The sequence below is a fragment of the Melanaphis sacchari genome, unplaced genomic scaffold (assembly GCF_002803265.2).
Source record: "Melanaphis sacchari strain LSU unplaced genomic scaffold, SCAv2.0 Contig42_pilon_pilon, whole genome shotgun sequence".
NCBI classification, from domain to species: domain Eukaryota; kingdom Metazoa; phylum Arthropoda; class Insecta; order Hemiptera; family Aphididae; genus Melanaphis; species Melanaphis sacchari.
In genome coordinates, this window is record NW_020271275.1 from 1,567,509 (window position 1) to 1,594,218 (window position 26,710).

Genomic DNA, 26,710 nt, shown 5'->3' on the forward strand with positions numbered 1-26,710 from the left:
ATGTTAGTTGATTCAGCAAATTTCTAAACCGTTGAAATGAAATGCTCATATCAAAATAAAACTATACCCGGCGAACAAAGAACCTTTGTTTTATATTATATTTCGTGTCTTGCTGTATTTATTATATTGAAACAAGAATATTTTTTAATAATTCAACAATTGACAAAGAATATAAAATAATTCAGCCACAACTTTTTAACAAAAATACCATATTATACAAGCTCAAGAGTATAAAATATATTTATTATGTATAGTTTATAAATAATGAGTGAAATGAGTATTGCTGCAATTTTTATAATATTTTTTTAATAAAAAAATCATTCATCCACAAAAACAGATTATATGGAATTTGTTTAACATACAAATTTCGCGTTTTATAATCTATAATTTTTTTCTTGGAACGTCTATAAGATTTCTGTTGGTTTTATGTATATGTCTACAACAATAAAACGTGAACACAGACGTGGCCAACAAATCCACAGCTCTGGACCACGGCCAATAAAGAAAAAATTGCACTCTTGAGGCTTATGTAGGGATCTTCTAAACTCTATAACAGTAATATTCAAATAATATATTACACGGTATGTGTATGTCACACGCAAAACTTAGCAATTAAGACGTCATCTTTATCTATACATACAAGTCTAACCAATATGATTATTAAAAAATCACCGAACTGAATTTTTCGATAAACAAGAAGCAAACAAAACAATTTAAAAGACAGAAAATCGATTGTCATAATGCATACGAAAAATGTATAATATAAAAATATGTTTTACAACTCATTATTACGTATCATTGGATTGATAGGGTACTTACTTTCTAGAAATAATTTTCTCTAATACATCACATCTCAGGATTTTAAAATTAAATTTAGAACAAAGAAACCATTTAGTAAAATTTAGAAATATTTTTTTCTGTTTAATATGCATGGTTGAATTTGATACATGATGACAGAGAATCCTAGCTTTCAACTAGTTCTTAAAACCTTACGATTTACATTTTACCTGATATTATTTTCATGCCATTTTATTATACAATTCGCCGTTTTAACGCATACAACAAACAGTGTATTATTATTATTATTTTTTTTATATTATGATGATGTTTGCCCGCCTGAAACATTTAGCTCAAGTCTGTATAAATACGTCCTATTTACGTCTGTAAATATTTTAATGGCGTAGGTATACACCGTTTATTCATTATTATTTTTTTTTATTACCAATGAAGAAACCTACGTCGCGCCGTCACAGATCTATGTGATTTCTCTACAAATTAAATCGCACGTTTATATACCTATGTAATATACGTATTTATTTACAACACTTTAGTCAACACCTAAAAGTGTTTACGACCGGTAATGAATGCCGAGAACATGCGCTTATTATAATGATTCGTACATACAAACAATGTTTTTTATGGTCACTATTAAAATAAATAATATAACATAATTGTCATTCATGTTATAATACTTCCACCGATTTTCGGACTCTCGTTTACATAGCAATGTTATGATATTATATTACCATTGATTGTATCAGAATTCACGGTATTAAGACAATAATATGTACGTAATGTATAAGAATATCATGTAAATGTACAATAATTACTATTTACTACTACCTACAGTACTCGTATTATGTGGTGGCGTTCGAGAAAATCGACAGTAGTCGGACGGGTGCATGCCGAAAAGAAAAGACAAATCAATCACGTTCTAATATATTATAATATTAATTTATTATTGTCGTCGTCGTATCATTACCGTTGTGCTAGAATATCGGGAGGAATAATGATAATATCGCAATGGTATCGTTTGAATGACTGCGGTAAAGAAAAAATATACGATAGAAATAATATAATGATCGACGGAGCTAATGAATAGAACAGACGAAATTCGGCCGTAAAAATGCGATACATAATAGGTGTGCGTATTATTATTATAATGTATGATATAATGATCGGGAAAAAAGCGAATAAACCGTTTGAATTCGACTTGTTTTTTTTTTTTTTTTTGTCTATCCCGCTCGTTCTATTGTCGTCGTCCACGACGTGTTTCGTTCCGTAATTATTTCACAATAGACCGAACGTCTCTGTTACGCGTGAAGTATATGAATCATATTATATTAAAATAATATTGTACTGCACGGCGCGCTTTTAAAAATGATTTACAGCAGCGATTCGATCGAGGAAACGTAACGTGCCGCGTTCGAATAAACAATAACGTTATTATTACAATGGGTCGGACGTAATATTCTAATTATTATTATTATTATTAGCTATGTACGTTTTTGTGCGTTTCGAGGTCCTAAAACACGTGTCGCGTAGATAGTACCTATATATGTACGAAAATCCAAACGCATGAGTTGTCATATCCAATGCGTCATGGTTTTTAATAAAATATATTGCATATTATACAACTGTTACATTATTTAAAAATAACTATATTTTTCTATACAAATAGATGTCCATGTGTAGCTGCACCGGTGATTGCGTCGGAAATGCGTATTATTGTCGTCATCGGTTTAATCGAAATTATGTATTTTGTTTGTGTGTCGGACACCAAATTACGTAAGTGAAATTCTAATGTCGATCGCGTATATCCGATGAAATCGTAGGAAAAAATATATAGAATATGGATAATAATAAAAAAAAAAACCATCAAATATCTATATGTATAATCGTTCCGTAATATAGTAGGTGTACTATTAAGTACCTAGTCATTGAGTAATGGATTTGTTAAAGTTGAATTCAATGATAAATTATTATTGTATATGATGAAAAAAAATTTGGGCGAAGATGGTACAACATTTTGCTAACTATAAGATTACCATACAATTGTAACAAATGACCGTTTTAGATTTTAAGCTGAGTGAATAATGTATTAGTTGTACGATGATGTGTATTTTTTTTCTATTATTGTGTCTGAAGTCAATTTTTATATTTTTGTATTCAACTTCGAAGGAGATTTCTAGTAAGAATTGCACTTGGAAGGTATTTTTTGGATGTTAAAATTGAAAATTCTGAGTAATTATTAAAATAATCAGGAGAAAAAATATGAATACTTTTTAAAATATTAATATTATAATAAAAACAATTGTTTACAGACAATCTTGATTACCAAGAAGATGAATAGTTTTCGTTGAAAATCGTTTATCGTCGTGTGAATGGTATATTTTATCGTTGACTTTAAATTTAATTGGTATACTCGATACATAATGTATAGCAGAGTGATTATCTGATCAAAAAATTGTTTTTGTTTTGTTTTCTTGATTATTTTAAAAAGTAGTGAATATTTTCAATTTTAACTTTCCAGAAGAATCAACTAGAACCAATTTACTACTAGAAATTCCCCTTGAAGTTTATAATCTGATCATTTTTTTCTATTTAAAAAAGTATCTTTAGACATAATAAAAATAAACACATATTATAATATTAATACACATTCTTCACTCCGCTCCTTCGCTCAAAATGTAAGAAATATTAGAGTTTGAAAAAACACTTAACAGCTAACATATAAAAAACCATCGTCGAGTATACGATATCGCGGATTCGACGTGCCAGGACGGGTGGTGATCAAAGTTGAAGACTGCAATAATTATATTGTTTTTATCAAAAATCATAGAACGTCCGATTTCCGAGTATTTTAAGGCGGGGTGTCATGTTTCCGCTGTAAGACGGCGTCGGATAAATAAAGTCACAAACAAAACCCACCGCGCGGTCGGTGGCTAGCAGCAACAGCATGAGGAGGAGGAGAAGAAGGAGGGAAAATGACGCCTCCGAAGGCGACTAGAACGGGGTTTACCGACGCAACACTATACCGCGGTAGTGGTTGTCGCTGTCGCGTACGTGTAATAATAATAATAATAATAATAATAATAATAATAATAATATAATATCATATTATTATGGCGGTGGCGGACGGAGATTGCGGTGGTGGAGGCTGCGTGATGGTGGTCGTCGTCGTAGTCGTCGTCGATGTGGGGCCGAGGCCAAACAGTGTGTTATGTACGGACGCCGTGCAGTCCTTTTGTCGGCTCCGAGATTTTCGGACACGATTTCGGTTGATTGACGCGTTGAATCCGAAACGGAAAAAATAAAAAATAAAAATACAAACCGGACGGGTCACGCGGGCTCCGGCGGCGCGGGGACTCGGGCCGACGGAACGAATTATCGTTAACGGATCGTCGAGCCGAGGTGTTAATGTGCCGGCAAAGAATCCAGTCGGCCGGTTTCTTCTTCTTCTACGGGTTTTTTCTACTATTTTTTTCCGTTTTAATTTTATTTTTCGACGTGACTCGAAATAAATTACCGACGATTTAGAGAATAATAATAATAATAAAAAAAGACTAGCTCGACGGCGGCAAAACTCTACATAATATTATATGACCCAGTACGAGCGGGCGCCCGTTCGTTCGTCCATTTCGGATAAATACCTATTATAATATATGTATAGGTTATATATATCAGGTAACTAAGAATATTATATATATAAGTGTGTGTGTGTGTGTTTAATATTATATGAGTTGTTACGTAAATATATAATGTATGAAACGTGTCCGCGAAACGACGTTAAACTATTGCGTGTGGTAAACCCGAACGAAGATGTGGTATTGTGTTGAATCCGGCGTCTGAGCGTAGATCTATGAACTCACCCCCTAATTGTTTCTTTGTTCAAATTGTGAATTTCGGAATTTTCAAGTATCCTATTTAAGGATCATATTTAATTATTTATTTATCAATAACGTCCCAAGGAGCAAGAATGCATTAATATTTTAAAAAAAGTAGTACAAGCACTACAAATAAATGTCTTTAAGCATGATATAATAAACTTTAAGTACACTGGAAATACAATTTAAACAATTTTTAAAATAAGAGAAAACTATACATTTAACTGCAGATAAAATATTTATAAGTATTTCATTTTTTGTGTATAATAATGAAGACAGTTCTTGAAGATTTTGATCTTGATAAAAATTATAATTTTTTTTTTTTTGTCAGATCACAGGAAATTAATATTATATACTCACTATAGTTCTTAAATTTTCGTGACAATTTATAAATATAATCTATATAAAATTTAGTCTGATTTCAGTTACTTATATTGAAAGAAATTGTTATGTAATACTTTTTTATAATGTTTAATGAGTGTCTTTAAAAAATACAAATTTTCTTTTTTTCCAATAAAAACCAACTTTTTCTACAATGATTACAGGCAAATTCTTTAAACATATCAATGTAACTAAATCAGAATTTAAACGAGTGGTTTTTGAGTTGTAAGAATAAAAGTCCCTATTTCTTAATATTGGTTATTATATATAATATCTAATAAAGTACTTATTATATTTGGACAGTTTTTATAAATTACTAAATGTTAACAATTAATTTTAATAGCTTTAATTATTTATTTAATTATTAATGTAAACTACTGTGTAGGGAATAAGTAGGTGTAGTAATTCAATTATTAAATAAAAATATAATTAATATAAACATAATGTAATATATGACATATATAATAATTGCTTAATGTAAAATAATTATTATAGTGATAATATTATGTAAGGTTTGTTACAATAAATATTATTAAGAATCCTCTGTGTCAAAAATAGTATTTGTATTATTATACAAGACATATTTTTTCGCAAATATTTAATGTTAGGAATACATAAAATAAGTTATTTACACTTTTTTCCTTAAAAACACAAAAATTACTAAAAATGATTAGCTGTATAAATGTTTTATCTTGTCTGTAAAGGTAATAATGTATGATATGTGAGACCGGTGAAAATTATGCACAAAATTGATATGATTTATTATTAGTTTTTACAAAGAGATTGAAGAATTTCGGTTTTAAATAAAAACAGTAAATAAAAATAAGTTTTTAATTTTTAAGCCAACCGATAGATGTGTGACCAATATTACGAGTATTTTAACAACTTTGATTTTTTTTATCTTTTCTGGTACCTGCTAAAATATAATTATGTTTAAACATCAGTAGTCTTAACAAAATTTTTGGTAAAGCCTATCGACTAATAATTTATTTTTTACTCTTTCTGGAACCTTAATTCAAATCATAGTCATTTATATGTAGGTAATAGGTTTAAACATAAATTTTAATTAAAGAGATATCATTTTTTTCAATCGTTTCTTTATATGTTGATTTGTATTTTTATCCATCAACAATTCGTGTAAATTTCCATAAATTTCGGTTGTTGTTTCAAAAATCTAATCTATGATATTTTTAGAACAAATTAACTACAAATTATAAAACCGATATCGGTGATTATATTTTTTTATTGTATATGATATTGATATCATATTATACGTTCACCTTATGTATCGCTCGTTGCCTATAAAAAGATTCAACTTTTTACGTTATCTGTAATGTTTTTTTTCATATATAGATTGCTTCAATATTTTTTTATCACGTAATTAATATAATTTGATAACTTTTTTCTTATTTTTGTATTTTTCACCAAACAGGTATTTGCCAAAAAAAATATATTATATTACCTAATATCTTATTTAAATCTTATAATTATTTAAATCTAAGTAATAAATTTTAAATAATATCTCTAATGAACAAGTTACATGGTATTTGATATTATTAGATTCTAAGAAGTGAAGGGTATAGGGTGAGGAAGCTAATTCGTTTTACAATGGTTATTATTTAATTGATATTTATTTTTACGTGAAAAACATTTCGTTCATACGAATTTATTCGATCAGTATCATTTTCCACTGTCAAATTTTTTTGAAATTTTTAAGTTCAATTTTAGATATTTTCAAAAATGCGTTGAAAAAACTATTGAAATATGTTATTGAACATGGTTTATTATATGGATTTTGTAATCTCTTCTGTAATCCAAAATTTACATTGAATAATTTATTGATGCCTGCTATAACCGTGGTAATAATATTCATAGTTATGTGTACACAAAAATACAAAAAACAGAATCTTAGCTCAGTTAATTAACTCTTAAGTTACTCAATAAATTTTGATTCTAGTGCATCAAGATTTCTAAAAACCTCATTTTTTTAATAACTTAGTAAAAAAAAAAAAAAATGTGATGTTTACTTAAAAATAAAATCGGTATTTAATGACTTAAGATACTTCTTGAATATAGTGTAAAAAAATCTAAATACCTATTTAATGAAAATATGGCTCTCTTTAAGAATATTTATACATTCTAAAAATCATAATTCGAATGAATGTATAATTAAAATAAAAAATGAGTGTTAAGACCCTTGATCATTCACTCTGTATTTTATTAATTTATTAGCTAAATCAAAAATTTTTTTTTTAATTCTATGAATACCATTATACCTAATTTTTATGATAGCAGATTAAACTTTTTTTGACACTGTATTTATATGGCAAAGTATATTGCGTTATAGCCATTTCAATGAATCTAAGTTGTACAGTAATAAAAGACAGCCTAATTACATGTTAAGAATGAATTATCTCTTAGTATCACTCACACATTTTAATTATTACCTAGAATGCGTATTTAAAAGAGAAAAATAGTAAATGTCAATATAATGATGATGAGGAGAGTGTGTTATCTACTTATTTATAACGTATATTTCGTGTTGTTTAGGGTTCTGAAGTTAATCTTATCAGCATGTATTAAACTATAAGATTATTTTGCGTTGTTTTTAAGTGTAAATCCTGCAGTACAGTGTCCGCCCGTCTCCTGTAAAGTCGCACATCGCACTATTTACTTATAAATCTTAAATATTTACTATAATCAATTATGTACATATTAAGGTTCTTATTAATAATCGAAACGAATAAATTAATTTTTTTGTATAACACGTCATCGATTACAGCGGTGAAGTCTCGTGTCGAAAGTGATTTATAAGATTTTTAATATTTTATTATCTAAACGTATTGTATAACTAATTTTTTCTTTTGTTGAGTGGTGATACAATTAACAGAATAGAAGTTTTGTAGAATAATTCTTTTTATTTTTTATCCGTGAACTGGACAATCAGTTAATTGTCCGAGTGGTTATAGGCACATATATTTGTATATAAATCAGTAATACAACACGACAGATCGATTTTACGGACGAGTTAGTGGGCGGGTGATGAATTCGTCGTTCTTTCATCGTAGCGTGGTGTCTATTCATTTTAACTGACTTTAATCTAGCCCCTCTCATCGTAAAGCACGATGTACAAATATATGAAACCTTATAAAAATGATCACGATTATTTGCTCATTCGCGCAATGTTGTTATTCACGGTTTTTATTTTTTGTCAATTTTTTCCAGATGGCTGTCAAATGGTGGCCCGTGCTGGTCGCGCTGGCGTGTTGCTCGATCTGCCGCACCGTCATATGCACGGCCGTTCGCCTAGATCTCCGGCCAGTGCCATCCAACGACCCGGGTGTTGTAGATCTCATCGAGATGCCCAACCCGGCACTGGATCCCAGGCCTTCTGACCTAAATGTCACGGCATTGTTGGCCAAGTTGGCCGCCAAGTTTGACCCCAACTACATGAGCGTAACTGCCCCCGAACACCTGGTACCCGTCGCCGACATACCTTTCAGGTGAGAATGGTTATTGAATTTGATTTCGGGTTTCAACTTGCAATTGTCATCGTTGTTGACACGAAAAATTCTCCAAAGTTCCGAATTTACGGTTTTAGGGAGTTTTGGTATTCCTAAATTCAGAAAAAAAATAAACTATCATTTGATAATAATATCTTCTATGCACTATCACCTAACTCAGTTGTGGAATTAATGAAAAAATAATAAATAATTCATCATATTACTTAATATTAATTGTTTATTAAATACTTTATATGTGATTAAAAATTAATAACATGACGCACAAACGTTTTTTATGTGTCCTGGAAAATTGGTTTTTATTATACATGGAAGGGTTTTTCATGTCAATGATGAATATAATATTATAATAGATATAATTATTATTATTCATAAAGTCCATCAGGTAAAAAAATCAATAGCCATAGATAATTCACACATTTTTATTGCAATTTATGCGTCGTTAAACTTTTCCTCCACAATCACAAAAAAAAAAAAAAGTTTATCATACAGTTGTATTATATGATCTGCCAAAATATCTACTAAATCTATATACTATGTGTATTATATTGTACTTTCGATTGTTTTGGAGTCGTAAAAATAAGAAATAGAAGTACGCATCATTGTTACCTAAGGTACGTGAATTCATTGGACGTAAAAATACAATAGTGTATTTTTTTTTTCTACTGATTCCTTCATTTGATTTTGTAATTCTAAAATTAAAAAAAAAAATTAATTAAGTTTTAGTTGGACTGAATTCTTTTGATAAACTTGTCAGAGACCATATTATTATCGAACTATTTAAAAAAAATATTTTATGAATCTATATTATACATATATTATACCCCATTTAATCAACATGGTATTAAATTTCAACACAAGTTCAATTTGGTCTTGTTTTATTATTATGTATAGCTTTTAATCTACAATAATGGTTAAACATTCTCATAAATTTTTAACAACATCGCATGCATGCTTTTAAGTTTGACTCTTTTTGTTTACTTATGTTCGACTAATGTGTTAGTATATTGTTTATTTAGTAACAAAAATGTCAAATTTTTGTATACTCTTTCATTACTTCCAGTAAATCCTAGCAAAAGTTGTTAGGATATTTTAGAAAAGTTTGAGTACATTCTTACTTCACGTGCCTTATTAGACATTTAGAAACATATTTTTAAAAATGTTTAGTGTTTTCTGAAATAATAAATGTCTTAGGTTAAAATGTGAATCACTCTGTATTCATATACTGTAGATCGTTATTATAAAGAATTATTATAGATTGTATAGGCAGGACTGTGGGAGATACAAATTCATATCAAATAATAGATTTGACATATTTTTCATCCCGTATAATATAATCCTCTGGTCCCCTCAATATATACATAATGCTTTAATTTTATACTAATATAACACGTCATGTGTTTTTAAATCAACGATTAACTTAGTGTAGGGTATAGCTTACATAGATACGTCACTTATTGTCACCGAATGATGTAATAAAAACTAAATACAAATAAAAATCATGATTTATTTACGATTCCAACGGTAATTATTTATCATGTAGAACACGTTATGTTAATTTCATGGACTAGGTATGTACTCACAACCTTTAAATTAGCGAAACAATTATTATTCAAACGTTTAAATTCACATATATTATACATTGTGTAGCTGTTAATTCAAAACATTTAACAATTCTTACAAGTATACAACACGATGTTAAGTTTAAGTATAACATAATTATATACTAAATACTTATCACAATCTATAAAGGTTTTTGTACTTTAATTTGTATGTGATCTGTATCAAATGAAATATTAATTTATAAAAACTATTAGGAATTTAGTCATATGAAAAACACAAATAATGCTGATATTCTGTGATAAAAATATTAATTATTGACGTTAATACTCAAATAATAAATGTGATTTTATTGTATGCAAAATATAAAAGTAATGTATAATTTCTCATATGAGTCCTATATATATATATATATGTATTATTTAAACTCGTTATATATGTATAATAATTGTTTAATATGTATATAAATATAAGTTAATATAGGGTAATATTATAATAATATATTTTTTTAAATAAGTAAATGATCTTTATACATTCTCGACATTCTAATATATAGGTAGGTGTAACGAATTGATAGAACTTTCCCGATTGGCTGTAGCTGGTAGTGGACAGCGTGCTGTTGGAATAAACAATAATAAGAAATATTGCTTCTTAAAGCTGTAGAGAAAAATATAATCCACTAATAACAGGCAGGACTTTGATAGCCCCACCCTCTAATTTGAATACCTATAGTTACACCTGTGCACTTGTTACTATATTATTGTTGTAGTAGCTAATGAAATAATAATACTAACACTGTTATTGTCATCCGTGTGTTTTACAGGAGAAATCGGCGAGGCCGATTGGTACCTACGGGCAAGATGCCGACGGAGATCCGGGATCTGGACACCAAATATTTCTCGCTGTCAGACGGCCGACGGCTCCGGACCAGGATATCTGGTCAATTGCGTCGGAAGATTCAGCAATACCTCTGGGGCCGAACAGCGTGTCCAATGCACAGGCAGTGGAAGGATCTGGGCCAGAGGTTCTGGCCTCGGTGGCTGCTCGAAGGCCACTGCCCCAAGGGTGAGACATCGTGCTCGGTACCCGCAGGCATGTACTGCCGAGCCACCGGAAACCAGTACAAAACACTATTGAGGTGGCACTGCCGTGGCCCTAGTGGTCCTTCGGCCGTATTACAACAGTACAACAGCTTGCCGGGCGGAAAGGCGACTGGGTCAATGGTCAACCCGATAAAGGTATGTCAGTGGATCAAGGTGGAATACCCGGTGGTGACCGAATGTGGTTGCGGTTGTGCGACCGACGTCTCTGAGTGATGGAGCGGAGCGGTACTCGCCTGCAAGAGCGGAACGACACTATATTATATTATTATTATTTTATTATTTTTATTATTATTATTATTATTATTATTATTATTTCATTGTATACGAGTGGTATACCTCATATCATTATTATTTTTCTCCAAGCCTTTATTATAATTTTTTACGAGTCGGACGACTTGTCGCACACTACTAGTCTTAATATAATAATGTACGAAACACGGTTTTTTTTTAACGACCAATTAGTTGTTAAGAATTACATGTATTTAAAATAATTTACTACACATTTATGTACACCATCGTCCATATAATGTCAGTTCCGACGTTTCATATAATATATTATCATTATATTTTATTATTCGAAAGAGGAAATGGCATATAAATTATTATTATTATTATTATTACTATCGTCTTCCCGACACCGTGTGGCATCGTGTAAATAATTTGGATGGTCATTAATACTATTATTACAATATAAATAAATATAAACAAGTAATATAGCACTAAACAATAAATTTAATCATGATATTCTATAACTGCCTAGCGTAATACACTTATCGATCGATTGGTTGGCGCTAGGTCGTCAAGTTTCAATTACAAATCCGGGATAATCATATCGTGATAGTTATTAGTAAGCGCGCGTACAATATCGTAAGTATATGTGTGATCGGATAAGACCATCGTCGTTAAAGGCTTTTTACTGACACTCTCATCCACTACCCCACACGATTCAGTGTCATTATAAGTTATGACGGTTTCTACTGTATATCATATATACAATCCTATTTACAGAAACGTATTAAACGTCAATCTAAAATTAATATGTATTACACTGATACGTCCATCGCGTCCTGACAGATATGATTTTTCGACAAATTTTTTTTAACAAAATATCACTCTCGTCAGCTGTCCGTTTACGTATAGTATATATATTATATCTCCATCATTCTTTTTCTCCCACGTATTATTATTATTATTATCGACATTCTTTGAGGTTTTTATATCATATCGTTTTACTTGTTTATATCATCGCGCTTAGATATTGTCGGAAAAATAATACGAAATCTGAGTAAGCTCAAAGATTTTTTTTAAATCCACCTACAATAAACGTTAGCGCACATTTGATAATTTTTTTACCAAATCGAATATAACACATTTTATTATATTCTTTCGTTTTGCTTTGAATTATTTTAGTTTTATATTTATACGTGTATTTTGTAAAAGCTTCTTGATCCTTTTTTTTTTGCACTTGTGTAATTTCTTCTTTTTTTTTTTGTTGTACATAATTATTTAATATTTAGTTAAATTATAATTAATTAATTATAAATATATATATATATTATTTATTTTATACAAAACTTTTTACGCTCGAGTAAAATTTAAATTATATATTACCTATATATTTATATACAATTTTAATATGATTTTGTAAATTATTTTTCACGATGTAAATAACAAAGTTATACATAAATGACAATAAAAAACCAAAAAATATCGTTCATATTATTATTTATCAGTCGAACGATGAATAGAATTTCCTGCAACAAAATAATATATATTTAAGTACGACTCGATTGTAATACGCTTTTTTACTTGTTTTTCAATTCTAATTCAATGTTTCTCAAGTTACGTAAATTCAATAGCTATCTTTCATAATTATATTAAATAACGCATTTTGTATCTATAATTAACAGACAAGATTTTTTTTTATGTATAAATATTACGACTTGGCAAGATTAATATCCTACAATGTGCAAACTTTTACCAGTCTTGTTTGTTATTAGTTAATACCATCGTTACGTACAACATTGATCAAACACTAACTCATTAAAAAATATAATATTATTATAGTGTACGTGTATGATGTGACATATTAATTACAACCGCAACACAGATTTATAATAATAGTAATGAATCGGTGGATGGCGGATCGAGTCTTATATATTTTGTTTCAATTGTTAGAGAGACGACATATTTTTTGTGTGTGAAAAAAAAAAATCAAAAAACTATTACTATTGTTTCTGTTTCATCGGATTTTTTTTTCTGGTCGTCGTAAGCCGCTATAGAAAATATGCTCTCGGTCAGCGGTTCAATTGCAGAGCTACGTATAAAGTATATGTGTTGCGCGTGTGCTGACAGTCGTAAACAATTTATTTTTTAAATTATTACGTTTGAAAGAACGCGTTCTTCGTTGTGGTTTTTGTATATTTCGATTTTTAGAAGTCTTTATATGAAGCATAATATAATAATATATTATTTAAAACGGTTATTACCATGTCGCGTTCGTCTGTTGTCGTGGTTATACCAACATATTAGAATATGCTCAGATTTTCAGACAAAAATACTAAACACATTTCAACGAACGATTGTCATTTGGACGAATCGTTTAGCCTTTTTTACACAAAAATGGATAAGCTGTTCAGATGAGTTTCGTATACACTAAGCGTTTAAGTGAAAAAAATAGACTTTTTTATATTAAACCACACTCCCCATTTACAGTATATATGGTGGTATTGGATAATATGCGTTTTATTCACTTGTAACCTCTTAAAACTATATTATGGTTCTGTGCTATCACGTTTTGGATACGTATACCACAACTTCTATGAAATAATAATTAATTCTGATTTTCTTGTCAAAAGTTAGGTTAAATTAACCTAATTTAACCTATACCTACAGTGTTTTGTTTTAATTTTAATTAAATAGTAATGAATAATAATATACAATATTTTTGTCTCAAAAAGAGTTGTGTCGTTATTGACCACTTTAACATCGGAGTACAATATTCCTATATAGACGGTTCTAAGTCTGTTCATATAAGAAAGAAAATGTTATCATTTTAATGATACACAACTGTCTATAAAAGTTTATCTGAACGGTTTATAAGAATTTGCTTAAGCAGTAGGTATAGATATTTTATATCGATTCACCTCAACGCACTACGCATGTTAAAGAAATTTTTCATACTTCCATATTAACCCTCCAGCAAAATAATAATAATAATAATAATCGTGATAATTATTTACAATAAGTTAACAACATTATCAATTATTAGCACCTGGCTATATTATATTTTAGGAAATACTATAGAATTGTTTTGGTTAAATTTATGTTTTTTTAATTGATAATATTTGATATTTATCTTCAATTGTCAAGCCAATTTGTCAATGATATTTGTAAATTCTTCGTTTTTCCAAAAAATTGCGGTATTAACAGTACAATAATCGCTCTATGTATACATTTCTGAAAATCTGGAAATCATCTAAATACAGTCGAAACTATTTCCTCGTAATTTGTGTCCTTGTTCGAGGCGAATCTAGATTTTCGTCAGCCCCGTGCCTGCTGCACGAGGACCCGCTATAAGATTATTATATTATCGCCATCGTCGAGGTAAAATCACTAGATTATATATATCTATACTATATGTGTTTTGTGCTCGCGTGTATTATAATAATATATTAAATATATATAGGTACCTCTATACGGTGCGAAGAGAGGAGAAAAATATGAAGTAAAAAAACCACTACACACGCGACACCCACACTGTTCTGACGCCCTCACGTTTAACCCGGACGTGGATGTTTTAATAGTTATTTATTGTAATAGGTGAAAAAAGCGTAGGCCAACCCGGGGGATTCTAGATTATTTTAATTAATATAATTTATACATAATATTATAATGTATTCCTCGAGAGCGTGGTGGTTTTTTTTCGAAAAAGTCGAAAAAAAATTCGGTAGATAACATCGCTGGTCGGCGGCAATCTCGTAACACACGTGTTATATTATATTCTTTACGAAAGAGAAACCGTATAAGTATACACCTGCAGGTACCTACTGCATCTTCGTATAATCGTAGCACACAGCAATAAAGCAGTAGGTAGGTATACTAATATGAGATTGTTTTTTTTTTTTTCGTTAGTTTGTTAGATTTGTTATTAATCACGTCTTCGCCATATGCGTGTATATCGTGCGGTACAACGCGTGTATAAGACACCGGACTATATTATACGATAGTCAATAATATTGATGGTTCATAAAAAAAAAAAAAAAATACAATAATTAGTGTAAGACGTCATCAATTTTAGCGAACCGATCGGGCAGAATTTGAATTTTTGCGGCTGATTGTTATAATATATATTATGAGTAATTATAATACTGTTGACCTATCGTCTAAGATTGTGCATTGCGCTATTGACGTCCTGTATAAAAAGATAAAGGGAGACTCCGGGGACTTACATATCACCATTTTATGTAATCTTCTGTACCTGTTTTTAAATACATAGTTAACAAAATCTTGGTAACACGCGTTAGCTACACACAGCTTGTAATAGTGAGAAGTGAAAACCCAACTCAACACGAAAACAACTTATATTAAACTCAATACAAGTAATCCGAATAATCTATCCTGATTCCATCAAGTTTATAAAAATAAATATTTTTTAATTACATAAACTGACTTTTTGAATTAACCCAACAAACACTATCAAATATTCTCGGGAAAACAAAACAAATTTAACTTTTGTACTTAAAAAAAACTGCTTAATTAAAAAAAAAAAAAAACGTAACTAACAAAATCTAATTGAAATGAAAAATAAGTTATATCAGATTTAAAATTTGGATTATTCTACTAGCAGCAATTTCTGCTTTCGTACTAAACGTGCTCATTATATAGTTACTAGACGGGAAATTTTCGTGATTATAAATATTTTCAGAGTATTTAGATTAAAAAGAGTATTGGTAATATATCAAATATATATTATGATTTTTATTTATTTTTATTCATTCTAACTACCAATTCCCGCGAATTCAACAATACTTTTGGTATTATTCCAACTTTATTCGAGTCTTAATGTTCATTAGAACAAACGATCGTCGACGATATAGTAGGTATAGTAGGTATAGATCAAAATGTCGCACGGACCAGAGACCAGATTTGTTTTTAGTAAAAATACTGGTTTTTCTTTATTATGTATAGACGTATAGGGTATACTGAATATTATTATACTATGCGACATTTAATTAATTCGAAATGTTTACGAGCAAGCTATAAGTATATTATATTATTATTCGTATACTGTGCGCGGCTTATTATGATTATTGTCGGTAATAAAATCATTAAATATTGTCGTAAAAAACAATAAAAATGTAAACATCTGGAAAACAACGAATGGACGTTTAAAAAACAATATAATAGCTTATGCGCACACAATAATTAAACACTGTAATACTGTATAATAATAATAATACATAATATTATAATATCTCAAATCAGTCTCGTATTTTTTATTATATTTTTTTTTGTGTTTTCTTCGTACAAACCTTTGTGTTCGACATAATATTATTATGACCGATCGGCAGTTCGGGACGAATAAACAATATATTATTCTTTTAATATATAACACGTGTTGTACGTATAGAATTCCTAAACCACATTTTTTTTTCTTCCAAATAACATCTACTACAGCAATATTGCGGCTACGCGAATATTATAACGACACGTTATACATTTATATATACATAGTAATATTATAATAATATAATGTAGTTTTTTTTTATGCTTACGACAATACTTTGCAAATTTTCTTGAAACAGTATTATGAATAACGTATATTATACACGATGATAATAATAATAATTGTGTACGAGTACATATAGGTATAGCCGGCAAAAGCGCTGTCAAGGATGACCACTGAGCTCTATAGTATGCTTTGGGTTACCCTTCGGCACGATAAATTTAGATCACGTCAATTATTTACGTGTACTTATATGTTTCATGACAATCATAAAAATCAAAACACGCGCAGCACCTGTGCGGCATAAAAACTAGACGATAAAAATATATTATACGCGCAAGTGATAAATAATATTATATTAATAGGTAGGTATGTGTTTGCGCACTCACATTGTATAATTTATATATAAATATTATACCGAAAAAAAATAAAATAAAATAAAAATAAAATAATGGTAGTAAAACATATTGTAATATAATAATTCGGGTAGCTATCGCGGTTATTGGTTAATAGCTTTTGGGCTCAATAGCGACAACGTCTTATAAATCGTTTTTAATCTATACAAGCTGTCAAGTGAATATAATATTACTATCGTTTGGAAGGGCTTCAAAAAAAATTACCAACACATATCTACATTATAATATTAATTTATCCGTCGTCAATCATTATACCACGCGTATTATACATCAGCAATTATTTGGAGGTTCAAAATATTAGTATATTGACCGCATTACTCAAATTATACGTTTAATATAAAATAAAAATATTTATTACTATAAAAATTATTGTATACGTCTTAGTATATTAAAAAAATACAATGTACATTGCTTTAAATTGTGTATTGATTTATCATTCACTACCGCAAACAATAAAATAAAATAATAGTAATGATATCAATATCTATTAGAACTGTGGGGATCATTTGTGGTCTTTGTGGTTGATAATACATTTTATGTCAATATTATGTACCTACTAATAAAATAAAACTTTCAATATGGTTTAAGGTTATGTATTTATGAAGAACCTACTGGAAGAAGTTCCAGCTGTGACTTATATGGTGTGGGGTTTGTAAATTGCAGGTGAGAGAAAAAATCTCTGACAACCTACACGATCACAATAACGATATATGTAATATAGTAATGAGCTGATGTATAGGTAAAATAAAAAGGGATATAAAAAATGTATAAATAAACTCTAATTGAAACATATAAATCTGACACGAATGCGATAATATTATGAGCACACATCCGCTGCAATGATTCAGTGATGGTGGCTCGATAAAAATATGTATAGACCGATCGATAATAAAAACGTGTCGTTTTGTATAGTATACAATTACCTATAATATTATGTGTATTAAAATTATAATTGCCATTATTCGAAAAAATCGAGAAAAAAAATATGAAACCATGCAATCTACATAATACTGTAAAATCGAAACGTCACTTGTGTAAATATGGTGGCATCTGACAACGTAAATAAAACATTAACAATATTTCGATCAAAATCGTTTAAACATTTTTGATACTGTTCAGAAGCAGCAAAAGCAGTGTATGCACACAATTAGCATTTCGCACTCTTAGATGTATCATAATTATTATATTTATTTCTTTAAGTTGACACATGATATTTGGATATAATATTTTTTAAACACGGTGGACATTATAATATTTTAAAGTATTTCAGTAATGCTATTTTATTGATATTTCACTCAAATATTAACAAAAAAAATCTAATTGAAGTCTAAATATAAATTCCATCAGCTAAAATGTTGTCACCTGTTATATAGATGAATATGATCATACTTCAATGTATAAATACATAATCATTGATATCAATAAGTACTCTAAAGTGATGTACTTCTTTTTTTAGAATTAATTTTTAAATATAATATAGTTTTATAATAAATTAGTATCTAAGTCGATGGTTGATTATTATATTAAAAATTAATACCACAATCCATTATAATTAAAAATGTATAATATATGTATAGTAGGTATCTATTTGAGTAAGTAATTTTCAAGCAAATATTGGTTATAGGAAACCTATTACTAACCACAGTCATGCAATATTCTCCTATATCATACATACCAGATAATTATATAAGTAAAATACAGATCCCGAAAGCGCACTCAAAGGTCATTTTTTTCTCCAAATTAAATAATATTCAGTAATATTAAATTTTAATCATGTCCAAAATTAAATTATTATTTTTGTTCCTCATTAAAAAATCGCTAAATTAGAATTGCGATCAATGAAATAGCGTCGAGGCGATAACAAAATATTTTGTATACTTTTATAAATAATAAAAATGATAATCCGTTCGCCACGGTCGCTGCTCGAAATAGAAAACAGTTAAACTCGGCAAAAACATAATAATTATAATAAATAATAATACAACGTCGTGAAATTTTTCGGCTGCAGAGTAAAGTAGTTTTTGGCAAAAACATAGACAGGGCAATCGGCCGGCGCGACAGACCATCGGACGGACGGACGCCACGATGAAACGTAGTTGGCGCCACCACCGCCTCGTCAATATAACATATCAAAATTGTTCTAAAAACATTGGCCATGTGATTTTTCCGCACTTGAACTCTTTTGATCATGAAAGTTAATATTTTATATGATTATAATAATTTAATGGTTATTGTGCTTTAAACAACATCACGAATACGGGAAAAATAACATTTACGAACGCTTTGAGTATATAGAATGATTCCTCAACTATGTTCTCATAATTTTTTTCTTTAATGATTAATTATTTAAAATTTAATTTGGAACTTGAAAATGTATTTAAAATCCATATTTTTAAATCATTGAGATTTTTCGTGTTACTTAATCTTATTTATCTTACTTAATCTTTCACTCTTAGTGTCGTGGAGTGAAAAGTAAAACAAATTTCTGCTCTTCAAACGAGAACTCAAAATTACTAAAGGCCTGATCAAATAAATTATTCAAAGTATGGGCAAACAATTTTGTGTTAAACTATATCAATTAAAATTAAATAGTAACAAAATTAATAACAAACGTAGGCCCTTGTACATAATATGATTTACGACAAAAATTGTAATTATTAATATGATATTTTATTTTAAGAAAAAGACTCATACTAAAAGAGAACTTTTAAAAAACAATATCCAAACATGAATAAAAGAAAATGTATAAATATTATTCATGGTTGTCAACTTTTTTTTCTGCTTCTGTTCTTGTTGTAAATTTTATTTTTCATTTATATTATTTAAAACTGTAGTAATATAATATCCATCTTATATTATAAAATAGAAATAATAACATTCATATAGATTGATAATCTATTAAGACAGTGCGCATAAGAAATATAGTTGTTAGTTATTATCACAGGCGATACACTTACAAACTCATCATTTCTAAAATTATTAGATTGAATAATTTTCCATTCTGTTTTCGATATAATTAAAAAAAAAAAAAAAAAGTGAGGAGCCGATTTCAATTTGCCACAATGTTAAAAGGTATAGTAGGCTTTATTATAATAAACGTAATAATATTTTCAGGATCGTTGTTTTCAGCGTCCAGTGTGCATATCAATACAATGAATATAATATTATGAACATAAACGTCAATTTTTTTAATACTGTATTTTACCAATATCAACGGCTGGAAAGCAAAGAATATTGGCAGTGGCATCTGTGTATGAGTAAAAGCATTGTTTGTAGCAGGTCATCAACTTATAACAAGTATTAAAAATACGATTGTCCAATTTCTGCACGCGTTGAAAAAAAACCATATTAAACTTACCATATCTGATGACGGGATGCTCAAAAATAATAATATACTCAAAGAAATAAAAGAAGAATTTGTTTAAAAAATGTGTAGTGATAAAATAAATAAATAATTTTTTCTACTTACATTTATGCAATACTTATTTAAATAAATCTTTACAGTAAAATAAAATGAACTAAAAAATATTGAAAAAATTATAGGAATTTATAAATAACAACTATTTTTAACTGACTTAAAAAAAAAAAATGTTGCAAAAAATTTATATTATAAGTAAGTATAAAATATAAAATTATATAGTATACATTATAATAATATAGGTATTATTTACGGGGAATAAATTTGATTTTCAAAATCCTTAGGTATATATTTAAGCTTTACATATATAAATAAATGAAAAAAAAACTAAAAACAATTATTATAATATTATTCCAACCTTCAAATCGTTAAGTCATATATATGCGGTGAGTGTTGCGTTAAATACGACCAATAAACAATAAGTGTAAAGGAACATCATTCAAGGTTCGTCTTCATCAGTGATGGATCTTCAGATAAAAAAATTAAAATTGCTTTTTATAGCCCTCGAAATACTTCTCACGTTTCAGTCTGAGATCGTAAGGTAAGGTCGCGACGTAATCTAATATATACCTATTATTATTGTCGTTTATTTCGGCGACGAGCTGGACCATTTAAACAGTGGAAACATATTATAATTACTAAACATGGTTTGTTTCAAAAATATCGCAGCAGTGTTTCGCGTTGCAGACTTCGGAACTGTATAAAATACAAACTCATATAACCGCATTCTTCCATCTTTGTACGTGATTTTATTATTACTTATATATAATATGTTACAATATTAAGTATGAGTACAATAGGCGATTTATAATTTGACGGCATCACGAAAAGAAAAAATGCGTTTTGCCACGGTAATAATAATAATAATAATAATTCGTTATTTACGGCGGTGGTTATCATTGCAGCAAATATTATATACCCACTATTATTATGCATTGTAATAAACGTATATAATATAATAGGTCAATCAAATGTCATTAATTCAAAATCGTGTAAAAGCGGAGGCCTTCGTCGACGTCCGTCCGTGCCGTTCGATTCGCGATTAAATAACATTATTGTACATTATTCTAATCCATACTTACCTGACTATCTACCATATTTTCTTTATAATATATGACTTCAGTTTTGCAAAACGCATAAGAAATAAGAAATATTCACGAACAAGTTGAGTTATATATTTTAGTCATCAACGAAACAATTTTTGGTCCGATCATCATGCTAACCGATTACATTCTAATTATCCAGTTTACTGGATAAATGATAATATTAATAATTATTAATTAACGTATTTAATAATAAAGTATATATAAAAGTATTTAAGAACAAGCAATATCGCGTTTTCCTGTGATATTAGTGATTCCACACAATAATATATCAACTGACAAATATATTATTGTGTCCGTTAATCTGTTTGCTGACTGTACAATCGATACATTTTTGTATTACCAATTCTATTATAAATATTCAAAATTATATACATATATTTATGCGTGGACAATTCGAGTAGTGGTTGCATTGGGAGTGAATTTAATACAAATTCTTAATCTACAATATTAAAAACAAAATATAAAAACTTGAGAAGGTATATAATAAAAATGTGTTTCAAATAGTATTTTAAAATTCAAATTATAAAGATTTTACGAAAATTCAGTTAATTTTCAAATAGATTAAAATATAAAATTAATTTAGGTTTCTATACATAATTATGTAAAAAAATTATTTCATATTTCATAAAAATCTAATTTTGTTATTTGAATTACATTTAGAATCTAGAAATTTAACACGTCTCCTTATTTTGGTTTTTTTTTTTTAAATTAAAATATTTTTTTATTTCACATTTCATTTATATTTATATTTTTATATTCAATAAAAAGTTAATGTTATGACAATATCATAATTTGTATGAAGAAAGGACATAATTTAACAAATGAAAAATCTTTTATTGGAGAAAATTCGACACTTGTTTTTAAATCTTAAATATTTATAGATTTCATCCATAAAGGTTGCAATAGTCTCCACAAAACTATTTCCACCTATTTACATATTATAATTTCACAACTATAGTGCTCATCTTTTACACATAGGTGTTTAACCGCTATAATCTTTAGACCCAATATTTAACTTGTGAATAAATAATTCGTTACGAAAATTTTCTTTTATATATATTGATATATTAGAGAACAGTCTAGCTAGCGTATGATCAATGTTTATAATAAAAAAATATTAAAAATGATAAAAATTATCAACGATTTAAACATTATATAAGGTTTACGTACATAATATTTAGATCATTGAGAATTTTTATCACTTTCATCATTTTTAACCTTTTTTTTTTTATTTATTTATTTATTTTTTTTTGTTTAATAACAAATCTAACATGATTTGAAGATGTTATCACATCATTTTTAAAAGTATTGGTTATGGCTTTAATTAAAAGGTAATAAAATTAAAATTATTATAATAATTTTATTATTAGATATAATAAAAAAATATTTTATTAACATTATAGTATTATACTAAAATATTTGTATGTATATTTTTTAAATCTTAAATATTGAAAAACTAAATTTATAGAGATGATTGATTTCAATAAAATTACTTGTTATTGTACACAAATATTTTGTTAGAAGTTTATTAATAAGAACCGAATTGCATGAATCATCTCGATCTCATTACTTATTGATTCTTGAACTTTCACAAATCATAAATCAAAACTCAAAAACCTAACTAAATGTATGTAAACTAAGGATATGTATCACAGAAGCTGGCTTATAGGTACTCGTACCAAGAAAAATTATATTGGGGTTAATTTGATAAGGATCAAACGCTGTAGGAAAAATACGTAATATTAAATTTCAAGATAGTATAAGTTCTGACTCTTTCGTTTTGATTTTTAGTTTTCTCTGTATATGAGTTCCAAATTAAAATAGAAAACTCTAGAATTTACCTCATAAAAGTATGCATGCAATATTTTTAAAGAGATAATACATAATTCTGATTCATTACAAATTTTTTTTAAAAATCCAAACATTTCAACTCTTTATAACAAGGTGATTGAATACGAAAGTCAAAATTCAAGTTACAATCGCATAAAAAACCCAAGTTTAATTCATAACTCATAAAACCCTCTATTTTTTTTTTTCAATACGAATCCGTTACCACTCTTTTATGGGACATAAGTCTACAACTGTGTGGCAGCTATTCTCCACATAATAAAACGTTGTCATAGGTAAGCACTATATGTAATAAGTCGCTGTACGCCGCAAGGTCCCAGAGACACAACTCGGACAAAACTAATCATGGGACGTAGGACTACGCGTAGTCGTATTCGAAGAACTTGTGTGTCAATGTAATTGCGTTAATATATTATGATATATGTTACAGTAGATTAAATAACAACGTACTCGTTCAAAAAATTGTGTTTGTGTTTAATTTGTTTTATTATAAAATCTATAAATATATTATTTTTACAATAAGCATAAGTGTTCTTAGAAAAGAATAATAAAAAAAAATAAAAAATAAAAAATAAAAATAAAGTAAAGTAAAGTAAAGAAGGACTGGTGACTTGAGCGAAGAATCCATCCAGTGATGGGACTTCTTGGAGTTGTGGATAGGTTTTATTCAGTCAGGAGGTCCCTGCACCATTTTCGTTTTAAACGTCTTTCAGGGTCACCTGGGATGCTGAGAGTAGATAAGTTTGAGATTAAAGGATTGCGATGGTTGGAGAGATTTGAGTGGAATCGTTTATATAAGATTTTGGCTACGTATTGTACTGTTGGGATAGAAAGGTCCTTATGGAGGTATGTTCAAAAAAAAAATTTATACTGTTATATAGGCTATGATTACGATGTAATTTATTTTGTTTAAGATACGATCAATTGTTGAAAATTGATGCACAGTTTATAAAATTAATTATTTCGATTGTATTACGTCCACGGGAATATACGTATTTTAAATTGACAAGGAACGCCGATTTATAGAACGTCGAATGATATATACAAAGATATCAAACGGAATTCGATAAGCTTTCTTTAATACAGTTTAGATTCAAGCCGTCGTACCTTTAGCGTTTTAAAACAATTTAATTTTTAATTTTTAAAACACTTCAATAAAATATATGGTTCAAAAAAAATTATACAAGAGCAAAGAATCCTAGGCCATTCTTATCACTACCAAGTAAGTATTATAAGATAAAAAATAAAGTTAATCAACTGACAGTAATTGATGAGACTTGTGGATTAAGCATCAACGTGCTGATTATATACGTAGATGTTGAATATACTCCGTGATTCAGTAAGTTACTACTGCACATGGATTTATTAAGCTTGAACTCAACAATAAATCATTGTTTATAAAAAACAATTCTGAGCCGAGACTGTGTGATATTGTGACGGTCTATATTTTATAAATATATCTTTTTATTTCTATTTCTATCAATAGCACGGTAGTTTTAACTTTTTTTTCAAAAATCATTGTATACAAACAAAAAAGATCTTAGCACAATTTTATATTGTATACGATTATCAAAGTCAATAGTGAACACTACAGTATCTAAAGAATAATGGTACAAAAGGGATACAATAGCTTAAAATTAATGTGAACAATTTTAAAATTTCTTCTCATATATGTAAAATAATAATATTATATTCAATTATAAAAAGTATTAAGTCTCTATGGCCCAACATTTTTTGCGTCAAGAAAAAATAACGAAAATCATTACATTTATCAGTTTTGGTAATGTGTCTCTTTATTGACACTTGACTTTGTTTTATTACTTATTGTAATTTTATTTAAGTAAGATTTAAAAAATTTAAATCAAACTCTCGGAAAATAAAGTCCTGTTTATTTGATTGATAATCAAATTTTTTTCGATGCCATTGACACTATTCGCTTAATTATTTTTGTAAATAAAGTTCAATTAAAATCGATTACACGGAAAAAGTATCTTGCATAGCATTTCAATTAGCGTCGTATTTTTCTAAGAGTTTAATATCGATATTACACGATGAATTACAGTGTAAAATTCAAGGTCTATAAATTTTTGAAACTTCCAGTCTCTTTTCACTAGTCCTCCAACGATGCTGGCGACGTACTCCCTAACGTCAATTCCTACTTATTTTCAGAAAAGACTGAAAAAAAAACTTGACTGACAGAAAAAACTCTCACACCTCGTGAAAGGGTGAAAGAGACTATTAATTTAATATATAATTTATTTAAAAGTCAAGAACTTTATTCAGGTTAGATTCGACTCCGATTTTAAACTCTGTTTTTTTATATTTGTACCTTGCAATAAACGTCTTTGTATTGTCAATTTTAAATATTTTGAATGTAATTTTCTTGCATTGTTAATCCAAAAATGTCTATTCAATTTCATCTAAATAATGTTTATTTCTTTCATACAAAAAATAACCTTTAGTTTCTCACTTTTGAGACAAATATAAGAACATTAATATGTCTTATGACAGGCAACATAACATATTACTGATTTTATGTCCCGACCTTGAGCTATATGCATTTATATCAAAAATAGTTGTAAGTAATGGTCATTATGATTAGAAAAGTGTACAAAATATAATTTTATGTTTGTAAATGTTCAAATGTGTTTTGGGAAGATGTCACTACATTAATTGTTTTCTAGCAAAACAATACATTGTTAGGGAAACCAAAAAACATTGTATCTTTTCGTTGTATATTTTTTTTTTTTTTTTTTTTATACATAAAACATATTATAATTTCAAAATGATCGTTTTTACTGTAAAATAATTTTTGATCGTCGAAATGATTTTACTCTATTTCCGTACGGCTTATCGCATGATTTCCGCGCCACCTAACTAGAAATCTCCCTCGTTTTTGTCCCTTTTAAATAGCTGCTGAATCCGACAACAGTATGATTAACAGTTTAATGTGATACGTATA

General features: G+C 28.4%; 1 protein-coding gene across 3 annotated transcripts in view; it reads left to right on the forward strand.

Moving 5' to 3' along the window:
* Positions 1-12,726, forward strand: part of LOC112597604 (noggin-like) — a 36,727-nt gene extending 24,001 nt beyond the window's left edge. For 2 of the 3 annotated variants that reach the window (XM_025343714.1, XM_025343715.1), the window contains 2 exons: positions 8,274-8,551; positions 10,953-12,726. In XM_025343714.1, the coding sequence (XP_025199499.1) occupies positions 8,274-8,551; positions 10,953-11,445 (771 nt within the window). In that variant the 3' untranslated portion in view covers positions 11,446-12,726. Of the gene's footprint in view, positions 1-4,039; positions 4,468-8,273; positions 8,552-10,952 lie in introns of those variants that run through there. The other variant, XM_025343716.1, reaches the window with a different exon arrangement.
* Positions 12,727-26,710: the final 13,984 nt, after the last annotated feature.